The sequence below is a fragment of the Tetrao urogallus genome, assembly GCF_951394365.1.
Source record: "Tetrao urogallus genome assembly, chromosome: 5".
Classification (NCBI taxonomy): Eukaryota; Metazoa; Chordata; class Aves; order Galliformes; family Phasianidae; genus Tetrao; species Tetrao urogallus.
Window position 1 is genome coordinate 13,946,407 of NC_136818.1, and position 27,151 is coordinate 13,973,557.

The 27,151-nt window shown below is 36.6% G+C and overlaps 1 protein-coding gene across 1 annotated transcript in view; it reads right to left on the reverse strand.

Annotated features, from left to right (window-relative positions):
- The window catches only part of COL24A1 (collagen type XXIV alpha 1 chain), a gene marked incomplete at both ends in the record, with an annotated part of 108,071 nt that overhangs the window by 74,929 nt on the left and 5,991 nt on the right, over positions 1-27,151 (reverse strand). The window contains 11 exons of the mRNA XM_079535501.1: positions 580-624; positions 2,507-2,560; positions 6,076-6,120; positions 6,522-6,575; positions 8,216-8,260; positions 9,328-9,381; positions 11,637-11,681; positions 16,716-16,769; positions 18,186-18,239; positions 21,063-21,116; positions 23,410-23,463. Of these exons, the coding sequence (XP_079391627.1) occupies positions 580-624; positions 2,507-2,560; positions 6,076-6,120; positions 6,522-6,575; positions 8,216-8,260; positions 9,328-9,381; positions 11,637-11,681; positions 16,716-16,769; positions 18,186-18,239; positions 21,063-21,116; positions 23,410-23,463 (558 nt within the window). The remainder of the gene's footprint in view (positions 1-579; positions 625-2,506; positions 2,561-6,075; positions 6,121-6,521; positions 6,576-8,215; positions 8,261-9,327; positions 9,382-11,636; positions 11,682-16,715; positions 16,770-18,185; positions 18,240-21,062; positions 21,117-23,409; positions 23,464-27,151) is intronic.

Below are 27,151 nucleotides of genomic sequence, written 5' to 3' on the forward strand. Positions count from 1 at the left end.
TAATGAAGTAATTCTACATGGTACAGGAGTATCACAGCCAGTCCCACTTCCTCTGCAACTGTTCATGTCGCAGATCTTCTCTTGTGCAACTGAATTTATATAAATGCAGTTTGAAAATTCACAGTGGGCAGCACAACATTCTTTAAAAAATTTACCAGAAACCTAAACTGAAACTGCATTCAAAAAGCTATTTTGCATGAAGTTTGGAAGCCACAAATGAGAATGAATGAAGGCTGTGGACATCCTTAAAAAAGGATGCCTGAAAGCATTGTACTCTTTCAAAAAGTAATATTGCATTTAGGAATAGAAACTTGAAAAATGTGGTTATTTCAAACAAAATATCTATACACATCAGATTAGAAATAAGGACACACAAATCGAACCAAATATAGAAGTGCTTCATAGCCAGCACTACTATAGTAATTTTATACTGCAATTTCAATCACCACTATCTAATCCAATCTGTTTAAACAACTGTCAGAATACGTGGATTATTGTATTTATTTGTATTATTTCACGAATACAAAAGACAAAGGTTCTAATGAAGCCACATCAAGATTATAATAAGCATGTACTCACTCTTAGTCCTGGAAATCCAGGAGGACCAACACCACCAACAATTCCCTACAGTGGCAACAAATTTTAGATTTTAATATATGTTTATTCATTCTTAGTGATCTGAAAAAAAAGTAATTTGGAATTTATATAGAGGGGTCCTACGAATGACAGATTTTCATTGTATAAAATGTCTGACTGCAAAACTGATCACATGGTATTTGTATCATGAAATTATTCCTGCATTACCAAGGAATATACAATTTTTTTACCCCGATTATTTCAACTGGAAAGAAGAAAAAGTTTCGGGGTGGAAAAAAAGCAAACACCAGGAGAATTTACATAGATTCCTTTAAAACATAAATGGAACAACAGCTCAGTGTGTTGAAAGACCTTTGGAAAATACTCTCTTGATGGCAAAAATATTTCTTGATATAAACTATATACTTGAGTTTTCTTTAATAAGAAATTTAGTAGTGCTCTGCTACCATATGTGTTGTGCTCAAGTTTATCTCAACTGAGGCCAAAATTCTCAACACTGCAGAAAATAGACCAGCCAAGTCCATCAGCACGGCAGCCCCTGCAGCTGCAACTCTGTCCTCTTGACTGAACAAGCCCTGCAGGGAGAGTCTGAGGGGAGAAGTGGGAGAAGTGTTGCTGCCTGTTTAAGATAGCAGCAAAATCAGTTGTCTTGGCAAATTAGAAGGAACTTGTCAGCAAATATTTTTGTTCCAACAGGCTTCTTGGAAATAGGTAAGTTTACTCTTGGATCCAGTTTTTCTGAGTTTGTTTCTGTTGAAGTACTATTCCTTCTCAGATCTTGTGAAAAGACATCTCTGCCCTGTCAGGAAAAGAGGGCGACTTAGGAGCACGAGGAGGGAGGGAAGAACTCACCTCTTCACAGCATTGGCAAGCTGCAGGTCACAGAGCCCCTCAGAGTGCTCTCTGTGTTGCTATTGCCTGACATTCTCATAAAGGGAATTTTGCCTCAGTGAACAGAAACATAAAATACTTTTTTTCCGCTGTTCCAAAACGCTGGAATACTGCAGCAGCAAAATTTCTAAAATAAGTTCTAATACGAAAAGGCAGGCCATCAGCAAGAACTCTCGCCCATTTACTGATCCACATAGCCCAAAGGCTGGTCCACATAAGAACAGCCTTTAAAGACAAACTGATTGGAGTTTCCAAAGCAGCACCCAGCAATAAGAGTTGATTTAAATCAGCTGCTCTTTTGCCCAGCACTGGCTGGCTGTTTGTCTGGCCCAGAGTTTTTTCACTGATTTCTCATATCAAATGAAACTTGAGTTTTGAGTCTGCTGCCAGGGTTCCCCTACAAATGCAGTGTGACAGCAAGCTCCTTTGAGAGTGGCCGGTAAAATAACTTGACTGCTGCAGTTTGAATACCACTTTAAGCCTGCACACACTGCCAAGGACAAAGCTGTTATCATATGATGATATATCATGATTATAACACAGTAAATGACATACTTGTATCCAAAATGACATAATTGTATTCAGTAGCAATTCAAAGAACAAAATCAACCATCAAGTCCAGAAACACGTGAAAGCTGCAGCTTTGGCACACAGGCAGACACAGGCAAAAAAACAATTGCTAAGGTGACCCTAGAATAATCATTTAATTAGCAGTACAAAATCTTATTTAATGCAAGAATTTTGGAAGACAGAAAACATTCATTAGTAATGCAATGAGGTCAGTAAGACATCTGATTCTCTGGGAGGTGCATGCTCTCAGTAGCTATCAGGTTCTTTTCTCTCTCTTTTAAAAGAACTACTTATTACAAAAGTATCTTGCACCTTCCACATAAAATTAACAGTCCAGTATTTCTCTGTGAAAACTTCAGTATCTTTCTTTTCAAGCATAAATCTTTCTGTTTGGGAGGGAAATTAATACTGAGCATTATGCATTTTACCATGATAACATGATACTTACAGGATTCCCATCTGGCCCTGGGGGACCTCTGTCTCCAAAGTCACCAGGAAAACCCTAATGCAGAATAGAGAATTGTTCTTTGGTATCCTAGACAAAGGAAGACTAAATACCAAATTCCTGTATGTATTAAAAGTCAAGATATCAGCAAGAGGGTTTAGAGAGAGAGGAGAAGGAACTGGAAAAGCTGAAAGTTTCAGCTACACAAATCAAATGGTACTTTGTTGTCTTCTAAAATCATAACCAAAAGAGATACAACTAAAAGATGTAGAGAAAAATTAGATGACTGAATGTCTTGAGAGCAACATTAAATACGATTATTTCAGTTGTTTGGAATCTCTTTTCCTATTTAGTACTTCAAATTCAAGATTATTTTTTCTCCTGTACCCTACCACATTCATTAAAATACTTGTCTTTCCTTCCTCCCTTATTCTTCCATCAACATTAATGGCTGCAGGCTCGGTGGGGAATACATTTGTTAGAAATCAGGTTTTTCACCCTTGTAGCACAGCACTATCCTTAACCAATTTGTACACTTGTCATAGTCTGCACCTAGAGACTGAAACTATAAGTCAAACCAGACATATTAGCATCTCATTCTATCAGTTTTGATTCCAGAGACTCAATTATTAAGACAAGGATTATCAAACATAAGAATGCAGAAGAATTCTGACTAGCATAATTAACTGTTGAAGTTTAAAAAAATATTTCCATTTCTTGCTTGAGAAGCAAAATGATATGGAAATACACCACCATCTTGCTCTAATCCTACTTGGTGCCTCCTCAGGTTTTGCAGACTATTTTACTTCTTTCCGATGGAACGCAACAATATAACAAAAGTTAGGAAGGGGCCTGATTACCTACAGTCATCATAATCCCATTCTCAACCACTTCTTCTAATGAATGCTGATAAAACTACACTAGCTACTGAAAAAGAAAGGAATATCCAACACAGGGAAACAGTCAGAAAAGTCTAACATGGAAATATACTACTGCTACTACCAGGAAATGTTGGTAGCATTTCATTACATCAGTGTTACCTTCTAACAGTACTATAAAGCATATGAAGGATGACTATTCATATTGTTAATATAAAACAAACGGGACGGGTTTTCTACAGCTATAATGGACTAGACATTTAAATTGCTATAATTTACAAAGTCTGTTCTGTCTTATTGGCTGTTGCCTGTAACTAATCCCATACAGAGGAAAACTACGTAAAAACATCCTTGAATGTGGTCGAACTATGTACGTAAAAGCACTGTGTATCGTACTTACAGTACAGACAATGCATTAAAACTACAGGAGACCCAGCCAAGCTTCATATTGCAAGCATGTAATGAAAAGAAATGTGATACATATGCTTTCATTATGAAGTATTTTCTTTAAAGCGTACTGTATGCACAATATAAAAATAAGTTCTCCCTGTACAGTCATTGCTTACTGAATATGTTGTTCTACTTCAAATATGCCAAAGGTATTACAAATTCGAATGACCAGTCACTAAACCTCCCAACTGGTAATATTTTGAATTTTACAAGTAGGATCCTTCGTCAGATATCAAACATGACAGCTGTCAGGCTCTTGAGGTGATAAACTAAAAGGGAACAAATGCAATTGTTTATGCTTTTTCATAATAGTTTTTTTTTTTTTTCTTAAATCAGTGAAAGATCACAGCCTCTTCTTTTCTTATGCTTCATATCACTTTCTACAAGAGATAATCATACTCAGGTTGTATCATACATCGTGTAATCATACTTTACTACCAGTGAGAATATTTTTTCACCAGCATTATTATTGAAATGTTGTCCAAATAAGTTGCATTCTACAACACAAGGTGAGGAGCCTGACTTAAGGCACTATGCAATTTCCATGCCAAATTTCCTTTCATGACAACATCCTATCCCAAAGCACTGCAGTAGTTAACTCAGGGATACTGTGGCAAAAAAAACTCTCATCACAGCTATCACTGGAGCTGAAATAACTGACATTTTCTAAGTTTCCAATCCAGCAAAGTACTTCAAGCAAGGCTTGGTCCTGATATGAGTAGTCTTTGATCAAGTAAGTAGTTTATAGGAAGGATGTAGAATGAACCTCAGGATTGAGGAAAAAGAGAACATTACAGAGGAATCAATACCAGATGAACATAGTTAGGAACACTGCGCAGAGGTGCATTGGGTGCTGTCACTCTGTCAAACCACTTTGAGTTGGTTTATATAATTTCAGGTCCTCACCAGAGAACAGTTTGGCGCTGATAGAAGCTCTGCTTTTGCAGATGAAAAATGCAACTACTTCCTACAGCATACACATCACCAGCTTTCAAAGATGGAAAAAACTATTTAGTGGGGATCAGAAGCCCCTGTGAAGCTTGTTGCTGAGAATGAAATTCACAATGCTTTTGGAGTGCTCTGTTATCACCTCCTCTTCCTTTTCCATACTGAGCACAAGCTGTGCTTTCCATCCATGCTCACTTTCTTCTTAAATGCAGCATGGGACTCAGTGGTACAGCTACTCAGTCCATGTCAACCATGACATATTGATAGCACTGACAGCTCTCACTCAGCAGTCATATACACCATAAAACAGCAATTGAATCAAACAAGCAAATTAAATGTTGTCATAAGGACAGAAGCACCCAGTTCTGCTAACTGAATAATTAAAAAACAGAATCTTACTTTGTTTTTATACTTTATCAGTTTGATATCAACTTCAGAAAGAACAGCATCAACTTAATGGGACTTCTCTCTGCATGCCTTTCTTTACACTAAAAGGAACTCTGCTGAATGGTAGTGAGTTTTTTGGCTGGTATAAAACAACATATAAAACAAAACGTAATAAACAGAATCTTCAGCAATTTTCATCACATCACCTAGGGCCATATGGTGGTAATCACACCACTCCTGCTGAGCATGCTTGTTCAACATGGTAGATGGAGGTCATCTGAACAGCTGAGCACAGCTGAGTGCAGGACTGGAGAATGGAATCACAGTTTCCAGTAAAAGACCATAAGCAATTTAAAATTGGAAACTCCTGGACAGCTTCAAAGATCTAAAATAATAAGGTTGCAGCAGAAAACAAAGGACTTGGCATTGCAAATATACCACAGGAAATATGTGAACTTTGATAATGTGTGTTTGGCAGATTGGTGTTTACTCTTAGCTGTAGAAACATATGTTAACTAGAGGACAGCTTTAATTTACCATTGTCCAAAAATATCATGGATTAGAAGCAGTTGATTTCCCTTCGAAACAACAAAAAAAAAATCAGACCTCACAAAACCTGCATCATATCTGTATGTCAAGCTAACACCAATTTTATCAAATACCTTTATGTGTTCCTGCCCTTTTTTAACCCTGAGAGAGCTGTTATCAGTACCCAGCAATGAGGCTCATCAGGTTAAGCATCCTTCATTTCAAAATAGAGTTACTGTTTGGAATTTGCAGCATCTCAAAGCAGTAATTGGAAACAGTGGAAAAAAAAATTAGTATTTTTCAACTGAGTAAAGCTATGGAGTGAATCACAGGTATATTTACATTGGCAGTAGAAACCATAACAAGTATTAGAAGCTTTACCTGTCTCCCTTTAGGTCCTCTTTTTCCATGGAAGCCTGGAATGCCCTGAGAAAGAAATTATCCATCATAACCAGGTTTTTGTTTGTTTGTTTGTTTGTTTCTTCTTCTTCTTCTTCTTCAGTTTAAATTCAAGTACTTAAGGCTGACTTTTGATTGGAAAAGACAGCCTGAGAAGAGGCACAATTAAAAAACAATCAACCAAAACATAGCTTTATTGTGGGCATTGTGAGGCAACTGACAATTTCTTCAATGAAAAATACTCAAGGGCCTCAGCAGTCCTAAGAACAATTCAAATAATAATTTGTTGTGACTTATTCATATAATTTCCTAAACCTCCATTTTGCTTTTAGGCAAACTCAAGTAGTTTGACCTTGTGCATTTTTCACCATTTTGACATATGTGATCACCTAAACATTAATGCTTCCTTGATGTTCCATCATACCTACCCTTTCTCCTTCAGATCCTCTTTGTCCTGCCACCCCTGGAGGTCCAATGAAACCCTAAATAAATAAGAACAATTAATGATTACGGGATTGCTTTCCACCAGAACTGCTTATCCATCAGTGTTGGCAAACTGGATTAAAGATCTATGGATTAAACCCAGGCTTGTTTGAAATTACCACTGAAACTCAACTGACATCAACATGACCAGGATTTACTCTCCAGCTAACAGCAAGGATAATTCCCTATTTTATAGGTACTGAATAACTTAACAAAGAAGTATGGACATAGTGTTCCAGTAATTTAGGCTTGTAGAGACTTAATTATAATACACAAAACATGAAATCTATGAAATTAGATTTCTCTCTGAAATGCAGCAGAGATGTTACTTATTTTCAACAACTTTGTCTGACTTTTCCAATATGCAAGCATACTAGAAAGTTTATCTTGTCACAAGCAGAATGTCCTCCTTAAAGGGCTGTCACAGCGTATTTCTCTCCCAGTTTTCTCTTAGGATGTCAGAAGCAGATACTCTTGTGCAATTGTGTGGAGATAGAAACATGCTTTTGGAATGGTGATTTATCAAAAAAAAAAAAAAAAGTACAAGTGAAAATGCATTAAAAGATTCAAACCAAGATTGAAACAGTTAATAGTTAAGAAAACAAAATCCCCTTATTTTCATCCATCTCTTTAGCTGTCTGAGTATAATGTAATTTTTAAATTTCTTTTCTTTTGTGCCACCTCCACGGCACACTCATGTATCTCAGCAGACTACGCCATTTTTGTTGCAAGCTGTCTGTAGAGTTTGTATAAAGAGCTTAGTCTTGAGACCTTACAGGTGTTCTTCCCTCAAATTACTTATAATGCTAAACACTGGTCATTTTTGCCTTGTGTCAGCAGACAATCGATAACTTTTCCGGAAGCAACTGCAATCAACTTAATGCCTCATTTAGAGGCATTGAGAGGAGAATGAGGCAAAATGCAATTAGAATTTGAGCAAAAATAAAGTGAAGAAACAAAGAGATACAATCCCTGAGGGTGTGATGTCTGTTGGCAGTTGATCCTGACAAACTCATTTTTCCCGTCACTGTAATGAAAACTGACATCAAAATAAAAAAAAAAAAAAACAACAAAAAACCAACAAGCCAACAAACCAGATTAGTATCTAAAAAGCTATTGTAGGTAAATGCTTTTAGTAATCTCATTTTAAAAAACAGGTAAGAACAAATCTACAGTGAGCTTTAATAGATGCATGAGAGCACAGCAAACTACTCAGCAACCTGTAGAACACAAGGTCTTATACAATGTTTATGTGGCAAGAGTATTTCCCTTCATCAACTTCTGAAGCTATTGCAGATTGTAATTGCCAGATACATCCACCTTTTTGGTAGCTTCCATCATGGAAGTAATGCTTCAGGCAGAAAATGTTCACTTCTCATTCTCAGCCCTCACATCCCCACATTCATTATTGCTTTACTTTTCTTGCCCATATGCATTCCGAATGAGAGGAAGAGCAATAACAGGAGATTACTCACCATAGCAAAAAATGTAATATTATTTTGAAATAAACACTCACTTTTTTCTCACTTGTGAATTGGGCATATAACTGTCAGGAGTGAGTACAACTCCTCAACCTTTATTGCATACATTGTGTGTGAAAAAAGACACACATATCAAAATGCTTGATATTCTTACTTACCCTTGCACCTTTAGGGCCTGGGTTACCTTCTGGTCCAGCTAAGCCCTATTAAAAAAAAAACAGATACGTGAGTTGTGATTTGTTTAAGTAAACAGATATGCCTTGTTTGAAAAATATATATATGTATTTGTCAACTATGTCAAAATGATCACGAACTGATGAGGATATTATCAACTGGTGTGCTGGGACCATGTTCAGAAAGGTCTCATTAATTCATAGCTGAATCTTAGTGCTTGAAGTTTCCTTTATATTACAATTATTTCTGCTTGGAATAAACTTTTTCCAGACTGATCTGGCTTTATGGCGACAAAATTTCACAGGGGTTTTCATAAGCTTTTACATTTGGACACAATTCAATTTATTTTCAAGCTAATGTCATAATAGTGTATGTAGTCCAAATGTTCTAAGTATTTTATGTAATTCAATACAAAACTGTTATCATCCATTACTATGTGAACTATTGTAATGGAATATTTAAATACACAGTCATCACAAACCTAACTGAATAAACCAATATTTGTCAATTTCACTCTTTAAGACAACATAAAAACACAAAGTTAGTAACTGAATTTGACTCACATACCTTTTTATAGGGAAAATAATGAATATTTCCTACTTTGTCTTATTTGTATTACTGGACTGAGGTATGCGTTACCTTACATTAAAAAATAATTCAGTATTTATGTATGTGCCTGTATTTATAAAAAGCTCTTTTATGGTTTGCTGGTTCTTCTTGTAAATTAACATATTTTTTCCCATCTTGTAAAATATTCTGTTTCCCTAAAAGGCTGAAGAAATAGTTTCAGCAATGAAGTAAATACACTAGGGCGAATCAGGAGGAACTATACAGCAATAGGCAGTCTCCTATTCCATCTGAATTTAAAATGTGAAGTCAAAACACAGAACCCCTTGTGGTTCTGTGAGCTACAGTGTATTATGACATTAGATATAGTGATCTGTGTGCACTGGAAAGGTATAGCATTATGACTACAGCATAGGATGTGAGCCAATATGTAATATTCTTAGTGGTCTCAGAAGAGCTAGATGTGGTACTTTTGAAAAGAACAAATAAAAAGAACCAAACTACCAAGACATCAGCATAGTTACTGCACCTGCCTGCCAGGGTAACCAACTGCCCCAACATTGCCAGCCATTCCTGGAACTCCCTAAACAGAGAAGAAGGAAAAAAAAAAAAAAAATGGCAAAATAAAACAAAGACAGAAACAAGCAAACGAACAAAAAACCAAAACCAAAACCAAAACAAACAAACAAACAAAAAAAAACCAAACAGAAAACGAGCTTAATGTCAGGTTTAGAGTTGTACATTTCATTATATGTAAGTAACTCCATCAACATCAGTTATACATCCCTAAAAAAGCATTACAAGAGTAGTGTAAGACTTTGTGGGAAAAAAAAAAAAACAGTATACCACTTACTTTCATAACAAAAATATATACGCAACTTATGGAAGTAGTTGAGGAGGACTGTAGGAGACAGGTTCTTACAGTTGTAAGTAACTGCAGTGGTCATAGCTATATATTAACAAATATGTGTTAAAACTTTCATTAAAGAAGAATGAAAGCCCTTATAAAGTCACCTTTCCACCTTCTTCCTCCCAGTCAAACCCAAAAGTCAATTTTGTTGTTGTTTTACTACTCAGCATCTGCACAGCTTACTGTTTTTTGAAAAAGATGCTTTCCTGCAATGATACCACATACTGTGGTCCCATCACAAAGACATGAGAAGCTCCACCTAGATCTGCTCACTTAGCTTGCTTTTATGAAAGCCCAGTCCATAACCTGGACAATATCCTAGCCTCAACTTTCCACCCACTGTCATATGCCAGTGTTACTATAGCAATGGATCAGGAGGACACCTTCTCTGAGCTCTTCACAGCTGATTTATGGGAAAGAACAGCAACAGGAACCAGAACTCAAAAATGCAGAGCCTTTCTCTGGAGGAAAGGCAATTCTGGGTAAGGGCCTGATATCCTGATCTAGCTGTGGTGTCCCTGTTCATTGCAGGCGAGTTGGACTAGATGGCCTTCATAGATCCCTTCCAACTCTAAGGATTCTATGATTCTATTAAAAACGGGTTGCTGTATTTTTTGTTTCAGTGTTCTGCCACCTGTTTTCAACTGGAAGCAATTAATGTTCTGACAGATGTTCTGCTGTGGAGCTAGTATCCACTGTCTTCTATTTTGGCTCAGAGGGAACTTACAAAAATGTGTATGAAAAAGCTCGAAATGTGGTGGAATTTTTGCATTTTCAGCCTCCTTTTAAAATTCTGCTGCCAGCTATTCAAGGAGCTCAACAATTCACAAATTCAGAGGAATATCTACCTTTGCTTTAAAAGCTTCTAAAAACTATAGGCATGGTTAAGTGCTACAGATGACTACTGGTCTAACTTAACATCTTCTCCAGCCAAGTCTGAAAATGGCAGCACTAAGAACTACTTGCAAATCTAAATGCTTCCCCCAGAAATGCTTTCTTAAAGGAAAAGTCAGAGAATTTTCTAAGCAATAACAAAGGAAGACCTTCACAGCAGTAGTATGAAAACACTGAGGTATCACACAGTTGCACATTGCCAATTTTCACATTCTTGAATTGAACTGAACTTCAAAAGGAACTCATGCTTGACTGCGCAAATAGCAAGCAGAATTATTTTTCAGTGCAGGTTGCAACTTTTTCCCTCCATGGAAACTGATCTATTACTTTTCCCCACTAACTCCTTAAAGTTTGAGACACTATTGTCCTGCAGTTAACAATGAATTTTTCTCTCACTGCAACCATCTACTACAGCCATCACAGTAAAATGTCTTTGGGTCTATAACAAAAATCACCACTCATTGCGAAAATATTTATGGAAAGAGCATATTAATGTTATGCATGATACTCATGGTTGTTGTGTTTTTTTTTAATCTCTTTTCCAGTGTCTATCTTCTGTTATTGTTGTCATTTCCTTCTGATTGTTGCCCAGAAAGGAAATCATGGTTCCACTTATTCTGCTGCTAGGTGCCTTGCTCTTGATAACACTACATATTCAGCAATTAGTTGCTGCAAAAAGGTTGCTTCTTGAACTACGTGAAGGTGAGAAAAGGCACTGAATAAACACTTCATTTGCAACATACTAGAAGACTAAAAGTGCAATAAATTAGTAGGCTGCTTGGGAGAATCTAAACAGTAGCTCTAAAATTTCACAATTCCTGCCAAGCTAGCATGGTAGTTGAAGATAAATAAGTTGGTCTTTTCTGTTTCATCTAGGCCATTCTTCACCACACTGATCATTATGCAATCTGAACCCTTAAGCAGTTGGTAATTTACACTGATTACCTGTACTGAGTATTCATATTGAATTATGCATTCTTCCATCATGAAATGCTCATCTAAAGAGTACGGTCAACTGTGTTTTCTTTACTTACCTGCGCACCCCGTGGCCCTTGAAGTCCCATAAAACCTTTATGACCCTGCAGGTAGAGTAACAGACTATATAAATATAGTTAAAAAAACCCAAACAGACTTCTTCTTCCCACTCCAGTTTCCCATTATCAAGAAAAAAAACACGTTATCCAAACGTGTTTCATCCCAGACATCCTCAAGGAAGGAGTACCTTGCAGGACACAGTATTTCTTTTATAAAAAAATAACTTAGAATAAATTCTAGCCCTTACAGAGTTCCTACCAGTGAAGAGAATAGCCTGCTTCTCATCCCAGAAATCTTTCTTGTGGTGCTGGAATTATGAAACTGTCAAACTTTAATCATTTCAACCATTATTTAGCTCTTAAAGGAAAATAAAGAATTAAAAATACACCTAGAACATTCTATCCACGTCACTACACCTGAAATAGAAACCTTCTTGGTCTTTACACTCACCTAAGCAGACCCAAGCAAGCTGACCTGTAACAATGCATGATCATGCATTGGCCAAGTATTTGTTCTGCACATTTCTTTCAGAGGTACTGGAAATAAACATGTTCCCAAAAACTGCAGCTTAAAAAAAAAAACAAAACAAAACAAAAAAGCCCACAGAATACTCCTTATTCTGCATAGAAATCTATCACAAAACTGGTTTTTAAGATGGTGATTGAATAGTAGGAGTGTCTTGGATGACACGGAAGATCTGGCTGCATTGGGCTACAACATTCTTAGCCAGCACAGCTTTAAAGTGATGCAACAGACCCACAATAAGGAATTCTGCAACTCATTTCAGAGAGCCAGGCATCCTCACATTTTGGATAAGCTTCTGTTGAACCAAAAGTGTGCTGCTGTATTGAATTAGTCATAATATACAAGATTAAAGAACAGAATAACTTTACTCAGTGATAATTTTAGGTAATAGAAGAAAATTGCAAGTTAGGCAATTTTTCTGTTATAGGATTGTTTAAATAATTTTGTTCCAAAAGAGAGATCTTCCTTAAGAAACCCAAAGACCTCCTTTTCTCTAAACTCAAAGCAGGTGTCCTTTCATTTTGCTAATCACACATGGGATATTGCCGCTTTGCAAAGTTATAAGGCACTGTGGTTTCAATCCTGTCCTGTAACTTGACTCAAGTAATTTTGATATGTTATCTCACATCTGAGAAAGCAGCTCAGCACTGCTGTTGAAAAAAAAAAAAAAAAAAAAAAAAAAAAAAAGTTAAATCTGTAATTGATAACCTGGATAAACCTGTTAATCTGATTGTGGATTAACAAATTGCTACAGAATATTCTGATTTTGTAATCTGAGAGCAGAAATTCTTATCAAACTAATAAATAGAACTAAAGATGCCAGTGTAAGTCAGTAACACACATCTAATTGTGTCTCAGAAGGCCATAAATTTTGTTAAATCCCCATTATGTATTTCATGAACCTTGCCAATTTCAGAATTTCGTCCTCTTCTTCTGATTAAATGACCAAATGAAATAGGTGTTGCTGGAAGAAATATCTCAAAAATCAATAATTTCAGTTTTTCCCTTTCACAAGGGAAGTGATGCTATACATGCAGTCACTCACAGAAAAGTCTGTCACAATCTAGTTTTAAAGTGGGTGGGTTTAGCAGAAAAGACTGCTGCATGGAGAAATTCAAAAGAAGGAAGACAAGGAACCATGGGATGAAGAAGGGCTGACCTGTGTGCATCTGTCTATGCAAAAGCGTCTTCTGCCTGAGGAAAATTGCAGTGAACTCTTATTTTAGAGTACACATTCTTATTCAGAATTAGCACAGTCTTAATTCACTTAAAGTCATTTAAGTGTTTGAAAATGAAGCTAAGGGCCCAGAGTAAGTGATATCTGCACACAGGAGAACATCCTTATGCTGATAAATCTCCACCCCAGTTACCCAGCTGTCAGAGGCAACTACCTGCCTGTCTGCAGAGGTAAAGCAGGCCCTTCTTCTCAAGGGAAGAGAATGAGGGGATTTCCATCCTTGCGAAGTCTCTGGACTACTATTAGGAAAGCTTCTCAAGGGCTGATTTTAAGATTACACTGTCAGAGATGGCTCAAGATAAGATTTGTGCTCTGGAAACAGTATTCTCTGCAAACTAACTCTGAAGTTTCCAGCCACCATTTCTCTGCTTCGAAGATGCCTGAAAATCAAGCTCTCAAAACACTCATGAGCATGCAATTCTCTGTGCTTATTTTAGAACAAGTTCAGAACACAGCAACAAAAGCCTTATCCTGAACAGAGCAAAGCCTGGTTTTGCAGCTTGTGTTACAGGAAAGAGAAATGTCATGTTTACATGCAGACACAAAGATACGTACTCTGACACATGCTGTGTAATGAAAAAGGTCTATCAAAATTATCTGTTCACAAAGTCCTGATTGTTAACATACTTTTGTTTTACTATCTCACAACAAAAACAAACAAAAAGCTATAGTCTCAGCTTCACAGAAAGAAATACACCAATTTCTAGTTATAATCCAAAGCAGCAGTTTATCTACATTTTCGTAATGCACTGAGGACTTCAAAAACTTTTTTTATTTTTTATAAAATGAATCTTTTTAAGAAACACTTCTAACATGATCTACTGAACTTATTCAGAAAAGAACCAGAAGCATACAGCTTCTCAAAAATCTCTCAGGTCAAAGAAGTGAAAAGAATATACAACTTTGCCTCAAATTTCCGCAACATGTTTTTGTATAAGCTCCAAAAAACATTGGGCAAAGTCCAGAAGCAGAAAAATTTTGAGTAGAAAATTTGTTAATCAGAACATAATCCACAGGCACAGCCGAGGCAGTCCTGTCCAGCGGAGGGCAGCAGGCATTGCGGTACACCCAGAGCAGCTCCATGGCCACCATTACCGCGGTTAGTTAGGAATGGATACCGCGTTTGCAGAACAAAAAGCAAACCCTGGACTTCATTGTTTCTGGAAGACGCTAACAAAAATCAGTATGAAAAAAGTAATTTTCATGAAAATAACACAGACTTGTATTACATCATTAAAAGAAAGTCTGGAAGTATGGTAGACTCATTTGCTATCAATTACTTTTAAGAAACTGCTTATGTTGACATGAGCCATCTTTGAAAAAATCAAACAATTTTTGACACTATTAATTCTTATTAAGATTTTCTTATATTCCTTTTTTAAGTGGAAGAGAAAATTGATCAGAAATAAGTTATTTGCTCAACACTACGTCAATTACCATTAACACTGAGCTACAGAACAAAAATGGAAGTACTTGTTTTTATCCTGCAGTTTATTCTTGTATCTAGATGACTTCACAGCTATTTCTACTTACATTCCTTTGAAAATGATTTCCAAGATCACAATAAACTGACAGAAAATTATCAGTATGACAGCATGTTTACCCATTTATATATATTGAAAAGTGATGCAACTAATTCTGAATTTGTCATTAAAATATTAAGCATGAAATACTTTTATTGTTTACAGGTTCAGTGCTGTTCAAAACCTGGTGCTCTTGCAATGCGGGTCAGGCAGAAGTTAAACATGGTTCTGATTAGTGTCTGACGTTTACAACATGCAAACAGAGCGTAAAGTTTCCAGTGATCAAGTGATCCCAGTTCTTCACTGAGTCTCTATACTCAGATAAGGAATGAATTCTTGTGGCAGGAAGAGAGCATGATGGCCATGAGATTTTCATTTCCTTGCCCCTAAATAAATCAGTCTTGTAATCCAAAACAAGTGACTGCTTCCCATATAAAGAGCTTTAAAACAAAAACTACTTTGTTTTCTAACCATAAACCTGATGAAAGAAGAAAGCATAATACTTAGGGAATCTCAAGGCTGCCCAAGTTCAAGTGAGTAACAAAATCTATCAATGTCCAGACTTATTGGGTAGGTCTCACAAGGGGGGATGCAAATTCTTGTTGCAGCTACACGTTTGCCCAATTCAAGAACTGAGACCACATGTGTTTGGCCAAGTAAGTTTCCACACTCCTCCTGGCATTACTTCAGTGACAGCTTCCTTTTCTGGTCACACATTCACTGTTTCTGTCAATTCTAGAAATGAATTAGTAGGTGGTATATACATATATTTTTTATTCTCAAGACAATGTCAAATGAAGATGTCTTATAACACTGAACACGAGTTTTGTTGCAAAACCATTTCATCTTTAATTCATGAACAAGCAAGCCTTTAAGTAATACTTCTCCTTTATATGTCAAGGTAAGACCGTGAATACCAGAGCCCATCTTTCTAACAATTTATTCCATCCTTTTGATGGACACTTTACACCTGCCTTTAATATTACATACTACTAAATTCCACTATTTTATCTGTTTTCCATTTCACTTTCCATACACTTGCAAAGCAGAAATGTCTTATTAAAATACAGTATATAACAACACTTTTTTCTCCAGCTTTGTTGCTCATTTTTGCCAGTTTGTCTATAATACAGCCTAACTAGAGCAGCCTACTAGACATGCCAGATATTCTCTCCTTCCACATAAACTGCATTTACTCCCTCTTTTTTTTTTATTTTTATTTTTTAAGATTGTCTCATTTTCTCTAGTGACATCATTCCGTTTCCTTTTCCAAAACTCTTTGTTTGCCTTCTGCCTTCCTGCATGCATAGGACTGCTGTAATTTTTATGCTTTTATTAATGCAAAATACTGTATCTGACTTTTTCACATCACAAAAATCCAATAGCACCCAAAATTGGAACTTATTTCACTAGGCTTCTATTTAGCAATTTAGGCAAACATTTGGAAAAGTAGTAAAATAATGCAGAGGTACTACCAGCAAAAGAACACATGATCCCACAGAGTTTTTTGTATACTGCAAAGTACACAAGGTAACACACTGAAAATTGAATACAATCAATCTTAAAATGGCTGTAACTTGCAGGCAAACCTATACAACCAGAAGGGGCATGCCATGCCTACCACAATTTGTTTGCTTAGTATTTGAGAGAAAGTTTTGCACTGATGGACTTCTGACCTTACATATTTGACAGTACCAGTAGTAAGCAAAGCTCATATACTTTCTATTCTTTCTTCTTTCTGGCTGTAGTATTGAGCCAGAAGGGGCTATGTGAAATAGGAAACAGGAACTTACCTTCTGGCCTTTCATCCCTGGTGGTCCTGAAAAGCCTATTGGGCCTGGATCACCCTGTACAACGACAGTTAGAATCAGTGTTGCATTGGACCACAGCACTGGGCTACCAACATGTAGCAAGCCATATCTTCTCTCCAACATTTGGTACAAAAAAGATGATGATTATTATTATTTTTAAATTGGGCACAGGTTATTTTTTCTTAAATTAAAAAAACTTGAGAAGGTTATATTTCCTCAAGTGCTGCCAACTGGTAACAGGGCTTAATTTAAGAACTCAAAACAATGAGAACTATAAAAATGCCTAATCTGATATTTGTTGATTACAGATGCATGCTATATATATTTAGGCATAGCTCATACTTATATGTGGGTGAGATTTGGACTGTTCAATACTATATCCATGGCAGTTTGGGTTCCTGCCAATGAATATATCTTGAGTTTCAAGGGGACAGGTATAGCCCATGACACTGGTTAAGCTGCCAGAAGTACAAGCTGACTAGCTTAAAATAATGTTGCAATTTCTGCAAAAGCAGCATTAAGTTTCTTATCAGTGCATCAATTGAAATATTTCTGAATGCTGCTCAGTAGTTCTTTAACACTGAAAATACATATTTAAGAATGTTAGGGTTTGACAAAAAACAAATGTTAATTAATTAATTGCATATTTTACATATGCAACAGCAGTTAGTAAACAAGTTATTAGCTAATGATTGACTCATTGTGGATAGACCAAGTTCTGGACTTCTATCTCTTTTTACTCAGCATAAACATTCCATAATTGAACTACCAGCAAATACTCCTAATAAAATTTTGCATAAATACAAGTCATTCTAAGAATGGAAACACATTGGAATGCCATTAAATGCTTAGCATTATCACTTTCATTAAAAATTTTCACACGTAAGCATCAGTAGATTTGTTACATAAAAATAGTCACAAGCTAAAAACCCACAATTTCTATGAAGAATCAAACGAAATATCTATATATTTTATATATGTGTATATATATATATATATATATAAAACTATTTTGCGGAGAGTGAACAACTGCTAACTTGGCTACAGAAGTTTACAAGGATCTAGGTGAAAAAGTGTCAAATGTGAGGGCAAATCTTAGCATCAAGAGTCTGACTAACTACAATGAAAACTGACTAACTGCAATATTGTAAAGAATGATGAGTGCATTTGTCAGATTTTGTCTGTCTGTACTAATGCACAGTACTCAAGAAAACAGGAATCAGTACTTTGTCATTCCCCCAAATAAAATAAAATACATAACTTCTGTTTCATCTTTGGGTAGTATTTCCTGTTTAGCTGTGGTTCATTACATCACCTGTATCTCCACTGATCAGTCTCTCAGAAGAGCCAAAACACACCAGAAGTACAATGCACACAAAGCATTGCCTTGTTTAATGGTCACACGAGTTGTAACAAGGCTTCAACATTTTTCAATAATTAACTAAATGTTACCTTTTCTCCACGTTTTGCCTGTCCTGGGGAGAACCCTGGGTCCCCTTTAGGCCCCTATTGCAGAGAAATTAAGCTTATTAATATCAACAGGGAAGAGACTTTTTAAATTATATATGTGGAAGCATATGTTTTTACTGTTGTAGCAAGAGAAAGGGAAATACATATACACTATCTGTATCAGCAAAAAAGTTACCAGATAAAAAATTGCAGTGAATCATGGCAAAATGCAATAAATCACTCTAAAAGGAGATCTGTTTTCTAAATTCCATGTCACAACATTCGATTACAAGTTTTCATTTACAAATTTTCTAGGGATACAGATATGTCAGTGTGCATGTATTCAAGATTATAACTGAATATAAATGCTGTTTCGTACCTTACCAATAAAACTTCCGTATATCAAACTAACACAAAATGAATATCAGCAGAGAATGCTGCTATCCCAATTTCCAATGCAGCTATATTTTCAATTCCTTTGCATAGTAGGCCTGTTTATTACTGTTCACTTGTACCAAAAGCTTAGCTTTCCTTATCATAGACTGGCACATCCCAACAAGGCTATGTAATTATATAATTTATCCATTTATCTATTATTATATCCATTATAGTAATTGCTAAGTTTTTATCTCTATCCCAAATCTCTAGCTCTCCCAACAAGCTGCTTTCAGCAACCACTTTTATTCTCATAGGCATCCCCAGGAGTCTATCCACGAGTTTAATACATTCCTACACCAACACTTGGAAAGGGTTCTTCTGAAGCACTCCCTCTAAGCAGAACACATAGAGTTAAACTGAAGTGTCAGGCCACAAAGAACACAGTTCTTCAGCATGGTAAGAGATATCTGAGTATTTTTCAGCAATTTGTTTGCATTTTGGAAGGCAAATTACTACATTCCTTGAACAAATCCAGTTCGTCTTCTGCTTCCATTTTCCAATGCTGGCACATTAAACTAAGAGTGGAAATAAAATCGTGATCAGCTCTCGACTAGTTAAAATAATAATGAAAAAAATAAACTGAAAACCTGCCCATTCTTATGCACCAGTTGTGGATGAACACTTAGCCACAGATCAAGATGCAAAGATAAAAATAAAGCACATTGTTATTTAATATATGTAACATTACAGTGTAGTTAGAATGGTGCTGAAATCTACAAGACAGATTTTCTTGAACTAATCCTTTTTCCAGAGAGCCAGAAATGCAGCCAAGCTTTATGAATACTTTTTAATTACTTTAACATCCCTACCAATCATTTACCAGGAATTAAATGCTGAGGATGCTCAGCTATTGGTGGGAACTGTTCGCACGTGTTCAGGGATGGAATCTGGTACTCTGAGAAAATCAACTGAAACACTGAGAAGGATATGAACTAACATTGTTCCATGCCTCAAACAAGTGCATAAGGATGCTTCAACACAAAAGGGAAAAATGCATGAATTTCAAAGCTGCATTAAGTCAGTGGCAGAATATTGTTGCAACTTATCTACATGTTTTGAGATCCAAAGTGTGTTTAATTTTAGCTTATGTAGTCTGTGTAGGTCAGATGGATGCTCATAGTCAATCCATGCTGAGCATCTAGGTAGCTTCTACTTAAAGTTTCAGAAGGCACTTTTATTGAAAGGATAATTCATAACCTAACAAATTAAGAAGAGTGTTACCCACCTACTGAAATGTGTGTATGTATAGATACACATAGGTATCTATTTATACATAGGTATCTATACACGTAGGTAAATATTTATGTATATAATACATAGGTTTATATTTATATATATAATACATAGGTTTATATTTATATATATTATACATAGGTTTATATTTATATATGTGTGTACACACAAATATACACATACATATATGTATAAATACACATGCATATGCACATACATTTCTATTCTTAAATTCATGGATATGGCTACAGAGTCATTAAGGGTTATGACCCAATGGAGTGGGAAAATACATTATTAAACAAATCCTAGGAATCACTGGTTATAATCATTGTCCTAATAATGTGCATTATTATAGAGCCAGCACAGATAATGTAACAATTAACTGTGAATCTCTGAGTTCAACTGTTCCTATAAAAGCAGATACTAACTAAAGAGCACATACCAGACAGAGTTACTCAGTTTTACACAGTGTTTAACACTGAAAGCTTTATTAAATTTCTTTTTATGTCCTCAAGCACTTTTTAACACCTGCCATGACAAGTCAGATTTCTGCCACAAGGAATTGCACTAAAACAAATCAAGGTTGCTGCTGTTTTTTCCAAACCTATCTATCAAATTGTTCAAACTAAATATGAGTCGAAGGCATTCTGCAATTACACAAATCTGTCAAGTCTATTTAAAGGGGCATTACGTGACACAGATTTGAAGGGTTTTCTGAGCTTCCAGGTCTAGTATTTTTTGCTGCAGATTGAAGTATCATATCAAGAGTGAACGTCTGAAATATCAGAGTATTTAAATATGAAAGACTGGGCACCAACAGAAAAAGGAATTAATAGAGAATGATTCAATTTCCTTTTTCTGTTGTTATTCAAGGCAAAAGGTTGCATCAATTAAATGTTTATTCTCCCTTAAATTCCAGTTTATCTAAGAGGCTAGGCTGATTTACATGAACTCCTTTGGGAAGCACAGACTACTTGTTTCCAAGTCACCATCCTGCACAGTTTCCTTATTCCTGGATAAACTGCTATTTCATTTTGATTTTAAGTTCTGTTTGATTGATTATATTTAATTAAAAATTGCTTATGTTAACAGTCTCCATCTATACTGAAGACAACCTATTGCTTCTATTACAGGAAATGATTCTATGGCTTCCAAAAAGCCACTAAGAAGTTCACTTATTTACATGGAAACATGGATAAATTAACTCACCTTTGGACCCGGCAATCCTGGCAAACCTGGATTACCATGTGGTCCTGGAATACCCTATAGAAACAAAGAGAGGGGGATTATTCAGCAATTCACTAAACTTCTCATTTGTTCAGCGAATCATTTTACTGTTGCTTGTAGAAGTAGTGGTTGAGACTTTCAAGAGATTCTCAAGAAATGAGCACAGCCTCCTAACAGTCTAAAGTGAAGCATTCCCAAACCTTAGCAGTTATTCAGCATGTAGCTCTGCAGCTGCACAACTTGGAGGCACTGGATTAACACAGAGAAATCACATGGAGGCACTCAACTATCATTTACAAAATAAGAAACTGGAATAGTGTTCACTGACTGAAAGGAGGACGTAAAACAAAGTATTCCACCTTCTCAAAACAAATCATTACAGATAGAAACCCTTCAGATTCTCTCGTAGCCAGTGTAAAAAATGGACTTGTTGCCAGAACAGTCTAACTGAAACCATTCCAGGAATAGAATGGCTAACCAGAACTGTGTCTACCTGGTAGCTGAAACACTACCCAGGATAAATGTCCATTCTTGCAATACGCTGAGTAATCCTCAATCATGATAAAGTGTACATTAGGGAAAATATTTCTGCAGTGTCTGTCAGCAGCTATTCTTCTTCCAAACACTGAAGGACCAAACCGGTGAAAAGCTAACCCTGGTAAGTAAGCAGCAAAGCTCTTCCTAGATCCACTACGGCCAAAATTTCACACAAACTGAAAAGAAGATTCTGTTTCAGCTCTCTCATAAACTCAGTGCTCTTACAAAAGATAAATTCAGCATTACTCTTTCCTTCACTGTGGCAACACGGAGCTGCGAAGGCATCCTGGTGAAATGGGAGGCACTGAGGGAATTTGGCTTCCTTGCTGGTTAATTCTGAATTTCCTGAAAGTTTATTCTGGAGAAACTTGGAACAAGCCAAGAAACAAACATGAAACTCAAAACCATGTGTCAGATGCAGACCTAGCTCTATCACAGAAAAAGAGATTTTAATGGAAATCTATAATCATTAATCAGGCACTGGTAGCGTCCAACCCACATTAACCTCTATCAGGACTGGGCTTGGAGGCGGCCCAGACACTGCCACTCTGCACTTCATTGCTCCCCTGTGACACCTCCAGTCACACTTTCAGACCACAAAGGGCAGCTCACATGGTGGTAGACAGAAGTCACAGATCAGATTGGTAAATGAGGAAATGAACTCTGCATCACCAGGGTTTTACATGTTTTTTGTCTCTGCATTAACTCTACTTGCAGTATTGAGCAGATCTCTGGCATTTAAAAAATACATTAATTGCTTAAAATACTTTCTCAGCTCTTGAATGCATTTTAAACTCTGTTTGTGTCATAACTGCTGATAAATATTCACCTTCGTCATTTCCTTACCCCTCCAGGCACCTTATACAACACTATAAGACATGTTTTCTGACATAGCTTGTAGTTTCCAATATAAAGATCTATGCTGTACAAACCACCAGCTTTTCTTTAGCAGGACAATATGGAAACAAAACAAAACAAGAAAATGAAGTGAAGAAGACATGGATTTGAAAAAATTGTTTTCATTTTATACTTTTAAATGTATTTCATCCAGTCCCTCTTCACCAGCCACCCTGAAGTACCAGATCAGTTCCTGTCCCTTGGAGGGCTGCATTTTCCTAGCCAGCCACACCAGGTTTTGATAACCAGCAAAGAACAAAATGTTGAATGCAACGTGGAGTGACAGCTTGTTTAAATGTGCCTCAAAGGCTGACTCAACACTACTCCCACACATCTGCTGGGATTTTTGTATAATCTGCTCCCTTGCTTCCTGCTTGCCATTTGGCTAGCTGAGTGCGTTCCAGCCGCAACCACTTACACCCCCAAATACCACAGCCCAGCAAATCCTTACATTACCTATCACATCTTTTGTCAAGCTGCTGTAACACAAGAATCTAAAATAGATTATTGGGAAAAATTTTTGTCTTGTAATGGCTGACTTTGTATCCATCGCCTGCTTGTCTGCACAGTGATACGCATCACTCACTCCTCATTCCAAAACCAAATAACTTGACCCTAGTTGCAGATGGGGACAGCATGGAAAATACCAAAAAGTTAATATTGCAAGCAATAAAAGATAGGCATGAATGTCAGTGCCCTGTGTGTATGTGCCCCTACACAGAATTGACTGCACTGGAAGCTCACAGCAGAAGAAAAAGTTACTTTGCCATATGTCCAAATCATACATTCTCATAATAAATAGGCACACAAATGAAGTTGAAAAGAACAAATGCCAACTCCAGCTTAATTATAGTGACCTGTGTGGAGCTACACAAAACATAGCTGTTTTACTCACCCGAGGACCTCTTTTTCCTGATGGACCAGGTAGACCTGGAGGACCTGGAGGACCCTGGTGATAGAAAAATCAAAACAATTGAGGCTAAAAAACCAATACAAGGACAGCATCACAAGTTTGAATAACACTGGTACTTCTACCTGATGGTTTCCTGTTTGTGGAAGCCTTTGCTGCTTGAAAAATGACTCTTAAGCTACAAGCACATGTGTTTTAATTTTGCTCAATATCAGGTGTTTATAAATCATTTTTTGGTGTGAGGAATTGGAGCTAACAATCTAGATTAACACAAATACACTTAAAAATTTACAATGGAAGAGCAGCTCAAGAATTAGAAACCAGTTCAGCGTATTTCAAAACAAAGAGCAGAATAAAGTATTTTTAATAAATATGGAGACATGCCTAACATTTTATGAAAGTCAGACAACTTATTATGACAAATGAGATAGCACTGCACAGAAAAAACAGACATGAATAGAGGAGACAGTAAGTATGCATAAATGACAGTTCTGTTTCACCAGTTGCGAGCTCAGGATAAGAATAACTGGCAGTGTGCCCATTCTCTGTTTCACTTGCAAATAAACCATATCATTCACTTAAAAAGAAACAAAAACACAGATTCTTCTATTTTTGTGAATGCATTCCTAAATAGATAGTTTATAACCAGATGTATCTTTTGCAAATAGGTCAGATTAACAGCAACTCTAAGAATATGAGATAATGTGTCACCATTCGGACAGCGGTTTTGATCATAGAAATCTTTCCTTTTCTCTGTGCTCACTTCCAAAACCCCAGGATCTACTTCATCGTAAACTAATATGAATATGAGTGAGACGCAGAACAAGTTTTGCACCAATTTATATTAGATTTTATCTACCACATTTAAGTGCTGAAGAGGCATGGGCTATAATTAAAAATGAATTCATCTCCCAGCTGCATGCCAGTCTGAGTCCCAGCAAACAAACACTCCTACTGCAAGGGAAAGCAGGCATCAAGACAGAAGGAGGGCAACTCATGATAGCAGGAAGGATTCAACTTGTTCTTTTTCCCCCACATCCTCACACTCTTGTGTCTGCAGGTGCTGCATACCACCAGCTGAGAGGATAGACAGAGCCTTTTGAATATCATGCTTCTCATCACCAAAGAACATTACTAAAAGCTGGCTGGCATACAAGGGAAAAGCAGAAGGGCAACAGTGATGGAGAGGAGGGAGGGAAAGGGAGTAAAAAGGGTAGAGGAAAAAAAAAAAAACAGGAAAAGAGAATCCCTAGCACCTTTTGGAGTTCTGTTAGCAACAAATAAAAGACTTTATTAGGACAAAAGCTATATTTTTTAAAAACCTTAACAATTTTTTTTTAGGGAAGTGATATTTCTTTTTGTTTAGAAAAGACCTATTGGCAGAGAAGACAGTGCTGATCGCAAATTTTCAGTGGCCAAGCCAGTTACCTTTATTTGGCTAAAATACAGACTACTTCACACAATTCTGGAAAAAAAACAACTGTTATTCTGAGGAAAAACAAAAACAAAAAAAAATCCTTTCCTCTCCAATTGGTCATAGTAATCTTCAAAGACCAATATTATAACTGGACAAAATTGAAGTGATACAATCTTGCACAGTCAAAGACTGAGAGTTTCAGTATTATGGACTCACGAAGATGCCACCCTACTCAGTTACAAAACACACTGGTATCCCTGAATATTTACAGCTCTACTAGTTAAACGAACCAGGAACACAGTGGAAATTTTAAACTGCAAGATTGAAGTCTTTGTTCATATAAGTCCAGCTGAATTCTGGAACCTCCCAGTTTCAAAACCTATAGAATCAGGAAACATCAGGTTTAGGAGCAAGGCTCTGCAACACGGATTATCCTGAAAATAAATTATAGCCTTTTTTTGCCCCTTTTTTTTTTTTTTTTTTCTTTTTTTTCTTTTTTTCTTTTCCTGGGCTGGTATATACACAGAGACAGTGAAACTGGGCTTGGGCAGAAAAAGCAGACATCTGGATTCTCTGAAGTGCTGTGCACTGGCAGTTGTCCCTGGGTGCCATCTGCCAGAAAGTTCAATTGGCAATCGAAGTGAAAACAATGTCTTACACAACCTAGAAGACATTTTACAAGCTGTTTCCCCAAAGTTAGTATCATGGACATGATAGCTGTTTAAGGAGAACTATGGGTATGCAAGTACGGTGCAGAAAATGACTCTCATTGTGTCAGTCAAGCAGACAGACATGGAAAGCTCTTGGCCAGGTGTTCTTGTCAGGAGAGTTCCAAAAACTTGAACTTCCACCCAGCTGGAATACTAAGTGAAGAGATGGACTTGGTGTAGAAAATTATAATGGGGCTACCAAGGGAGATGTTACATTTTCCATAAAAATAGTTTTAACCAGTGCATGTTCTTTTGTGGGAAAATGTTCTTCTCTAACTCTTTTTCAGATCCTTTCTACACTTCCTTAACAAAAATTAGCAATCAAAGCCTACCATCTTCATGGCGGGAAAATGAATGTATATTAACTGGCATCCCTCACCTTTGCTGATAAATTACTGAATGACAGCAGCAAGAATATTCTTTCCTACGTGGCTCCTTTCTTGTTTTGCCCCCTTCCCCCCCCCATTTTTTTTTTTTTTTAAGGAACATCTGCTCTTTTTGCAAAAAAATTACTTCATGATTACCTAATTCATGAGTTATTCGTTATCTCTCTCCATCAGAACCTCAAAAGGAAGCAAATCTAATGGAGGAGAAACTTTCTTCTACAAGGTATGAAAACTAAGTCCATTCTCACAATTAAGTCCTCAGAGAACCCAAGAAAAAGCAGTAAAAATTTTGAACTGTGTGGCCAGGGATGAATAATGCATTCCCAAGGATTTCTAAAACCAAGTCAGCTGTTGTAATTTAAGTCTCTTAACAACAATTAATGGTTAGATCAAGTTAATTCAACAGTCTCTCAAGACTTGGATTCTTCCTGCAATCCCTCCTTCATCTTCAAGATTTCATTTTAAATGTTTTCTTCTGTAGAAAGATTAGTTTCTCTACAGAAAGCCCATTTGGCTCTCCACCTCTGCACATGGACTAGTAAGCCAGATCACTGATTGAGGTTATAGAAGTCACCTAAAATAGCTTAGGAAATAAACAGTGGGAAACGCTTCAGTGACCTTACTCTATCCTACACAAAGGGTGTCCCAATTGCCTTGTGTCCAGATTTTCAACCATTCTGGAAAATAACAGCTGAAGAACTGCAGTTAATCACTTCTCAATTTTGGATGCTGGGCTTCTTTTTTTTTTTTTTTAAAGCAACAACAAGCATTTTAAATTTGCCCCATGCCAGAGACAATAGAATCATAGAATCATGATAGGAAGCACTGCAGAAGAAAATTTCCACACAGGTAGATTCCGATCCTGTCCTTTATGTCACACGTAAAATTTCCCACAATTTCTTCCCATTCTTTCTGCAAATCTGTGAACTGTCTTTATTAAGTCTTCCTTTCATGAACTGCAATGTTTGTCTTCATTTAAATTATTAAACCTGTTGTGTTATTTTAACTTCTGCTCAGAATTGTATTTTCAACAGCAGACACTGCTAATGCACTCTTCTGCAACCTTTCTATCTGCCAAATTGTTTTCGTTGTTGTTGTTTTTATTCTGGGTGTTTGTTTTTTTTTTTTTTAATTTAAGAAAAAGGCTCAGCACCCAAAATTGAGGACTTTTCTTCAAACTGCTGCCTCAGAAGTCAAACCAGTAGAAAAAATTA